Here is a 9,285-nt window from a genome sequence, read left to right as displayed (position 1 = left end):
TAAAATGGAAACGTGGTTTGTAGCTTGTGGTGTGTTTTTGTTGCGTTGTGCCCTACAAAGTGTTGATACTGCAAGCATTGTACTTATTACACACCAGCTGTTTGATTGTACCGTGCATCTTAGTTGTCGTTTTTCCTAACAAATTTGGAGGTGTTGAAGTTGCCGTGTGAATCCGCTAAAGCTAATCAGTAGCGTGTCAATAACACAACCAATTTAAAAAACGAGCTGATTATGACAACTGTCTTCAGGTTTTAATTTTTAAGACATCACCTTTGTGAGTCTCATTTGCAGGTATGACACTCATTTGCCATTGCGGTTGCAATTCCAAGACGCTAGATGGCAGTACTGTATAGTTTGTGGTGTGTTTTTGTTGTGTTGTGCCCTACAATGTGTTGATACTGCAGTGTTTCCCATAAACTGCCAAGATACCTGTGGCGGTGGGGGCGTGGCTATGGGCGTGGTCACCATGACATCATCGAGTAATTTGCATAATGTACTACAATGATATGATTTTCTCTAAAAAGGCTCAAAAAATGTATACTTATTAATTAATAATAACAGTTTTGTTTTAAACGTCCATCCATCCATTTTACAATATAATTACAACACTATGTAAATAAATAAATAAATACGCAATGTACATATTTATATACAGATTTGAACAATAAGTTATTCACTGAAATATATTTTATTAATTGTGGTTCTTACAAAAAATATATCTTATAAAATATAACAGCTAAAATGTCTCTTAAAGCTCTGCCCCTTTAATTAGTGCATACTAAATAATTTAACTTTAGCCTACTACTACAACCATATTATTTACCAGCAACATAATAATTTCTCTCTTTCTATCCCCTCCTGCTCCGGCCCGGCTGCACCAAGTGATAATATAAATACATTTAATAAAGTCAAATACAAATAAGGCAACAAGAGAAGTATCCTACACTTCTCTTTTGTAAAGAAAATCTGAACAGCCGATATGGGTATCTACATCAACTATATCAGTGATCCCCAACCACCGGGCCGCGGCACGGTACCGGTCCGCGGACCGATTGGTACCGGGCCGCACAAGAAAAAAAAAAAAGAAAAAAAAAAAATTTTTTTTTTTTTTTTTATGAAATCAACATAAAAAACACAATATATACATTATATATCAATATAGATCAATACAGTCTGCAGGGATACAGTCCGTAAGCACACACGATTGTATTTATTTTTGTAAAAATAAAAAAAAAAAATAAATAAAAAAAATTAAATACCCCCCCCCACCGGTCCGTGGGACAAATTTTCAAGCGTTGACCGGTCCGCAGCTACAAAAAGCAAAAAGGTTGGGGACCACTGAACCGGTACCGGTCCGCAGACCGATTGGTACCGGGCCGCACAAGAAATTTAAAAAAAATATATATATATATATATATATATATATATATATTTTTTTTTTAATGAAATCAACATAAAAAACACAATATATACATTATATATCAATATAGATCAATACAGTCTGCAGGGATACAGTCCGTAAGCACACATGATTGTATTTATTTTTGTAAAAAAAAATAAAAATAAAAAAAATAAAAAATTAAATACCCCCTCCCCACCGGTCCGTGGGACAAATTTTCAAGCGTTGACCGGTCCGCAGCTACAAAAAGCAAAAAGGTTGGGGACCACTGAACTATATGATTTGCCTGAGAAGCTGGACAGGACAAAAAAAATAAAAAATAAAATAAAAAATAAAAAAATAAAAAGCATACCTAATTATTGCACACCAGCTCTTTGATTGTACCATGCATCTTAATTGTCGTTTTTTTCAAGGTTTCTCATTGTATCCCATTGGGTTGACTTTTGTCTTGCCCTGATGTGAGATCTGAGCAGAGGACGTCGTCGTGGCTTGTGCAGCCCTTTGAGACACTCGTGATTTAGGGCTGTATGAATACACTTTGATTGACTGATTGATCCCTACATTTATTACACGACCCGGCAAAAATCAAACTTCCCTTTTACTCAGCCAGGTGAGGACGTGAGAGTTGACCTCCTGTAAGACGGACTCCTCCGACCGCCCTGGCACCTTCAGGCCGTGGCTTCCTCCGTCCAGCCAGAAAACCTCCGCTTGAGCCTTCATGGCCTTCACCGTGCCGTCAAAAAGAACCTGGACGGAGAAAAATCGTGAAACAAACACGGTGACAGTCAAATGGGGGGGGGGGGGGGGGGGAGCTACCCTGTCGCACATGTTGTCCTCCGTGCCCGACACGAAGAGGACAGATGTGTTTGCAGGAAGCCCCCTGAGATCTGCACTCCGCTGTCGATGGGCAGGAGAGTGTCCTGGGGGGTGCAGAGGGAAGGACAGACAGATGACTCCCTGAACCGCACCGTCCTGTTCCTCACTGAGTTGCTTGGCCAGGGCAGCGGCAGCACGGCAGCCCATGGACCGGCCTGGAGGAAGAACACATTCAAAAAAAATGTTTTCTGGTGTCATAAGAAAAGTACAACTCTGCACTGTTTATGAGCAGCTTACCTCCGAAGAATATGTGCTTCAAACTCTGCAATGTTTTGAAGTAGAGCTGGTGGGAAAGCAAGGAGAGGAAATGATTAGAAATGTATCCATTGTGACAGTGAATACGCTTGACGGTAGGCATGGTGCTCCTTGGATTAAAGGCCTCACTTTTTGTCCTCCAAACATATTGCTGGGTATTGTGGCCAAATAGCTACATTTTTATTTCATCTGACCACAGAACTTTTCTCCAGAAGGTCTTATCTTTGTCCATGTGATGTCAGATGAAACAAAAATACCCAGCAATATGTTGGGAGGAGAAAAGGCGAGGCCTTTAATCCCAGGAATTATTAGTATGAAAAATATTTTGCTTTTTTGTTCGCGTTATATCACAAATTGTTGTACTGTTATTTTTTAATCCAACAATATGTTTCGTCCCGACAAAACTGCAGCTGCGGGCCGGGCTTTGTACACCCCTGTGTTAATATAAAGTTTGAGGGGACAAAGTTTATGGTTATCAATTGTTACACAGGTTAAAAAATAAATAAACAAACAAATAAAATAAAAAAGCAAAAAAAAACTTTATTTCATGAGAAAAGATTTTTTGTTTTTTTACGAAACAAACTAAATCAAAACAGTTCCGCATACGTTGACTTTTCAGTATGAGTCTCTCGGTGGAAGAATTTTGGACACGCCCGGGTTATTAGTATCACATGTTTTGCTTTTTTTTGCAATATATCACAAATTGTTGCTGTTTTTTATTTTATTTAAAAAAAAAAAAATTCTGTTATTTTTTAATTCAACAATATGCTTTGTGTCGACAAAACTGCAGCTGCTTTAATTTAAAGTTAAAAAAAAGAAAAATTAAATTAAAACAATTTAAATTAAAAAAAATTTAAATAAAAAAATAAATGTAAAGTTTGAGGTGACAAAGTGTATGATTAATAATTGTTACACAGGTAATAAAACAGTAAAAAAAAAAAGTAATTTAATTTTTTACAAAATAAAATAACATCTAAATGACCCCACATTCTTTGACTTTTCAGTATGAAATCCTTGATGGAAGAAGTTTAGACATACCTGAGTTATTGGTACACTTTTTTTTTTAGCTTTTTTTCCCACATTAATTCAAAGATTTTTGCTCTTTTTTTAACAGTTATTTTTTTAATCAAACAATATGCAGCTGTGGGCCGCAGTTTGGACACCCCTGTGTTAATTTAATGCTTTAGGTGACAAAGTGTATGATTAATAATTATTACACAGGTAAAAAAAAAGGGGGGAAAAATGTGAAAAAGCAGAAATGTTCAGAATTTTTTTTTTTAATTTTTTCTGTTATGACGGTTAACAGTTATTTTTTTAATTCAACAATATGCTTTGTGCCGACCAAACTGTAGCTGCGGGCCACACTTTGTACATCCCTGTGTTAATTTAAACTTTGAGGTGACAAAGTGTATGATTATTAATTGTTACACAGGTAATAAAACAGTAAAAAAAAAAAAAAAGTAATTTAATGAAAAAAAGTTGAAATGTTCCGATTTTTTTTTTTTTTACAAAATAAAACAAATACAAATGGCCCCACATACTTTGACTTTTCAGTATGAAATCCTTTATGGAAGAAGTTTAGACATACCTGAGTTAGTAGTATCAATTTTTTAAGCTTTTTTTTCACATTATTTCGAAGATTTTTGCTCTTTTTTTTGTTTTTTAAGTTATTTTTTTAATCCAACAATATGTTTCGGGCCGACAAAACTGCAGCTGCGGGCCACACTTTGGACACCCCTGTGTTAATATAATGCTTTAGGTGACAAAGTGTATGATTAATAATTATTACACAGGTAAAAAAAAAAAAAAAAGGGGAAAAAATGTGAAAAAGCAGAAATGTTCTTTTTTTTTTTTTTTAACCAAACAAAAAACATTAAAATGGCCCCACATACTTTAACTTTTCAGTAGGAGATCCTTGAAGGAAGAAGTTTGGACACGCCTGAGTCGTTTAGCTTTTTTTTCGCAATATATCACACATTTTTGTACTGCTTTTTTTTTTTTATCCAACACTATGTTTGGGGCCAACAAAACTGCATCGCACTTTGGACACCCCTGTGTTGATTTAAAGTGTTTTGCATGGTCAGATTGGTCTCAAGTTTAAAACACATGCAATATTTATGTTGAAATTGAACGAAAAAATACGTTTTAGTAAGAAAGATAAAGTGCCTTCTTAATGCACATCATTTCCGGGCTTTCGCGGGCCACATGAAACCATGTGGCTCCCGGGCCTTGAGTTTGACACCTGTAATTTCAATGAACTTACCCACGCTGCACGGTAAGCCTTGACTCGATGCGCAAGGTTTAAACCTTTGCACGTGAAACGCAGGCACAGGAAGCCATTTGACGCCAAAGCATGTGCCAGGGAAATGAGATGTTTAAAGTTCATGTCTCCTCCAGCTCCATGTGTGAGGATGACTCCTGTGGTCGCGTGACTCTCAGGTGAGGAGGCTGGGACGCACAAGGCCGCGTCCAGAAACTTGCTCCCAAACGGCACTTTCACCTTGTCCTGAGAAACACAAGTCAGTCTGAAAGTATCATTTATCCCTGCCATGATAATATTCTGCTTCATGCTAGCTGTTCATTCTCATTTTCACATATAGTTCAGGTTTTGCGTCAAGTTAACTCACATAATGTACACACTTTTATATTCAAATGGTTTTAGTTTGCACATAAAAAAGTTGTACTAGTTTGTATTTACTTTGCAAAGTCTCCAACTTCCGCAATTACAAACAACTTCCGGTAACCCAGGGCGGAAGTGCATGAAGCCGTTCCTATTCCACTTTCTTGAGAGTAAATATTCATTTTATAAATACTAAGCGCTATCAAAATTATTGAAGTTAAATAAAAAAGATACATTGGGCGACATTACTACCATTATTAAAAACGCTGATAATTCGCCATCCTCTGTACGTACACTTCAAATGTTGTACTTAAAAGTGTGTGACGGCGCCTATTAAGACAGTGTAGTATTAATATTACAAAAGGATGATTACAATATGTCCATGTGTTAGTTCTGTATATATAAAAGTTGTACTAGTTTGTATTTACCTCGCAAAACTTGTCCATCTCCAACTTCCGCCAGTACAAGCAACTTCCGGTGACCAAAACGGAAGTGCATAAAGCCATGTTGATAGTAAATAATCATTTTATATGTACTAAGCTCTATAAAAAATTTTGAAATTAAATAAAAAATATACATTGTACGACATTACTACCATTATTATAAATGCTGATAATTCGCCATCCTCTGTACGTACACTTCAACTGTTGTACTTAATTTTGGTGACGGCACCTATTAGGACAGTGTAGTATTAATATTACAAAAAGGATGATTACAATATGTCCATGTGTTAGTTCTGTACGTATAAAAGTTGTACTAGTTTGTATTTACCTCGCAAAACGTGCCCATCTCCAACTTCCGCCAGTACAAGCAACTTCCGGTGACCAAAACGGAAGTGCATAAAGCCATGTTGATATTAAATAATCATTTTATATGTACTAAGCTCTATAAAAATTATTGAAATTAAATAAAAAATATACATTGTACGACATTACTACCATTATTAGAAATGCGGATAATTCGCCATCCTCTGTACGTACACTTCAACTGTTGTACTTAATTTTGGTGACGGCACCTATTGGGACAGTGTAGTATTAATATTACAAAAAGGATGATTACAATATGTCCATGTGTTAGTTCTGTACGTATAAAAGTTGTACTAGTTTGTATTTACCTCGCAAAACGTGTCCATCTCCAACTTCCGCCAGTACAAGCAACTTCCGGTGGCCAAAACGGAAGTGCATGAAACCGTTTCCATTCCAGTTTATTGATAGTAAATAATATTATATGCACTAAGCTCTATCAAAATTATTGAAATGAAATAAAAAAGATACATTGGGCGACATTACTACCATTATTATAAACGCTGATAATTCGCCATCCTCTGTACGTACACTTCACTTCAAATGTGGTACTTAAAGTTTGTGACGGCACCTATTAAGACAGTGTAGTATTAATATTACAAAAAGGATGATTACAATATGTCCATGTGTTAGTTCTGTACATATAAAAGTTGTACTAGTTTGTATTTACCTCGCAAAACTTGTCCATCTCCAACTTCCGAAATTACAAGCAACTTCCGGTGACCAAAACGGAAGTGCATGAAGCCATTTCCGTTCGTTTCTTGATAGTAAATATTTATTTTATGTGTACGAAGCGCTATCAAAATTATTGAAATTAAATAAAAAAGATACATTGGGCGACATTACTACCATTATTATAAATGTTGATAATTCACCATCCTCTGTACATACACTTCAAATGTTGTACTCATAGACATCTCATAAGTAGACGCAGCATGGAGCGCTACTGCCTACTGGCGCTGACGAGACGCGGGGCCGCCATCTTGGAGTGGTGATGCGCGCCACTCAGTGCAATTCATTTGGCAGGAGCAATTAATCAATTTACCTCACTGAATACCACTGATTTTCACGCTTTTTTTGTCATACGTGTAGCTATGATAAAGGACACGTTTTGGCGTGTTTTATTACCCATAGTTTGCTTAACAGTAATAGAATATTCTTATATGCTATAAAGGACCAGACGTCCGAGACAATATGATTAGGTTATATATACATGCTTATATCCTACATAAACAATGTATGAATACATTATATATATATATATATATATATATATATATATATATATATATATATATATATATATATATATATATATATATATATATATATATATATATATATATATATATCCTAGGGACCTATAGACTAGTCTGTATCTCTGTTGCTGCAGCAGCAGAATAGTCTGGACACTTTGTATTGATATTTTGTATTACATTCTTTCCTTAAATGATCATGTTTACAGAGATTGTTTTATATGTATTTTTTATGTGTGTCGCTTTGGATAAAAGCGTCTGCCAAATACTTACACATAACATATATAAACACCTGAAAGTCTTTATATCAGCTAAAACCACCAATCTGTTTCACTGGATTCAGAATAAAACCAAATTATGTTTTACCCAACAATGTTAGTATTTGAATATTGATACTTGAAGACTTCTTCCTGGTTACAATTATACTGTTAAGAAAGTATTGTCTTATACTTTGCCTAAAATGAGAATGCATCATAATCAGTACTATTGAATATCTTTGCTCCTTCTCAACTCTGTGGTAATATTCTTTTCACAAAATACAACCAATAGTATGTTAATGTTAAATCTTACTTGTGAAAAGTAATTCCCCGATTCCTATTTTCAACAGTCCGCTCATTTGAGCAGGAAAACGCTGAACACCATCTTTGTTTTGTACCTGTCAACTGTCACTTTAGGCTGCTAATCACCACTTCAAGATGGCGGCAGAATTTCTCGCGTCACAGCAGCAAATGCTGCGTCTACTTATAAGATGTCTATGGTTGTACTTCGTTTGTGACGGCGCTTATTATGACAGTGTAGTATTAATATTACAAAAAGTCCCTGCTTATTCGTGTCTCTTTTAAGTTTGAATTGCATTAAATTCCCACTTTTGTTGCCAGAATGGCAATGAATGACAACCTTTTAGTGCAAATACCCGATCGGTCCACGCATGCGCAGAGTACACGCCACTTCCTTAAATCGCAAAAAACAATGTTTTTAATAAAACGGATAGCTTGGATAGTAGTGAACAGAATAATAATATAAAAACAAACATTTATATAAAAAAAAAATCAGGGAGTATAATCGCCACAATTTCAACCACTTTCGCTCTTGGAAAGTCTTTTTAAAGACTTGATTTTTTTTAATGAGGTACTTAACTTGAATCATCTGTTGCCTCACAATAAGTAGACGTTAAAATTGTCAGTATCGTGAATGGATGTTTAATAAAGAAGTAAAAAAGATTAATTTATTTGCCATCGTTCGGGTTTCAGTACGGTTTCGAAATAAACAATGTATTATTAAATAACATTTGTTTTGTGTGTAATTTTATATGACATTGTAAGAAATTACAAAAGAGAAAACCATGGTAACCGTGACAGCGTGCACGAACATAGCCGGAAGTGACGTAGCCTAGTTGCGTGCCGCATCCGGGTACCTGTTACTTTTTGTCAAATTTACGATGTGAACGCACTTATACTCAAAATGCAAAGCGTAAATATGGAAGTGCGCCAAAATTAAAGAAAGCCTTAAAAAATACAAAATATAAAACAATTGTCAATTGTATACAGCAGTGGTCCCCAACCCCCGGGCACAAGAAATAAAAAAATAAAATAAAATAAAATTAAAAAAAATATATATATTTTTTTAATGAAATCAACATAAAAAACACAATATATGCATTATATATCAATATAGATCAATACAGTCTGCAGGGATACAGTCCGTAAGCACACATGATTGTATTTATTTATGTAAAAAAAAAAATAAAATAAAATAAAAAAAAAATACTCCCCCCCTTCCCCCCCCCCCCCCACCGGTCCGTGGGACAAATTTTCAAGCGTTGACCGGTCCGCAGCTACAAAAAGGTTGGGGACTACTGGTATACAGCATATAGTCAGATCCAGATTCATGTTTCTGTAAGACTACATGTAAAAATTGTATTAAGATTATGCAGTTATCAAAGCATGATTGGAATGGGTATTCAACTATTAGGCGCAAACACAATATTCCAATCAATTGTGTGCGGAATACGTCAGTTCAACAAATGTTTTTGAGCGAGTTCGTCCCACAAAAGTAGAATACTAGGATGATTCTAAC

At 35.3% G+C, this 9,285-nt stretch overlaps 1 protein-coding gene across 4 annotated transcripts; it reads right to left on the bottom strand.

Annotated features, from left to right (window-relative positions):
* Nucleotides 1-1,499: 1,499 nt before the first annotated feature.
* Nucleotides 1,500-6,691, bottom strand: tex30 (testis expressed 30). 4 transcript variants are annotated; one of them, XM_062068472.1, is made up of 5 exons: nt 6,624-6,691; nt 4,794-5,036; nt 2,513-2,558; nt 2,216-2,430; nt 1,500-2,146 (listed from the first exon to the last, which is right to left on the bottom strand). In XM_062068472.1, the coding sequence occupies exons 1-5, from the start codon at nt 6,639-6,641 to the stop codon at nt 1,985-1,987; spliced, it is 684 nt and encodes a 227-aa protein (XP_061924456.1). In that variant the 5' UTR covers nt 6,642-6,691; the 3' UTR covers nt 1,500-1,984. The 4 variants fall into 4 exon arrangements, with proteins under 4 accessions (XP_061924456.1, XP_061924454.1, XP_061924457.1 ...); XM_062068470.1 differs by lacking the exon at nt 6,624-6,691 and adding an exon at nt 6,265-6,365; XM_062068473.1 differs by lacking the exon at nt 6,624-6,691 and adding an exon at nt 5,922-5,965.
* Nucleotides 6,692-9,285: the final 2,594 nt, after the last annotated feature.

This window comes from Entelurus aequoreus, linkage group LG13 (genome assembly GCF_033978785.1).
Source record: "Entelurus aequoreus isolate RoL-2023_Sb linkage group LG13, RoL_Eaeq_v1.1, whole genome shotgun sequence".
In the NCBI taxonomy this organism is placed as follows: Eukaryota; Metazoa; Chordata; class Actinopteri; order Syngnathiformes; family Syngnathidae; genus Entelurus; species Entelurus aequoreus.
The sequence above is the reverse complement of the archived record's forward strand: the minus strand, read 5'-3'. Positions and strand labels throughout refer to the sequence as shown.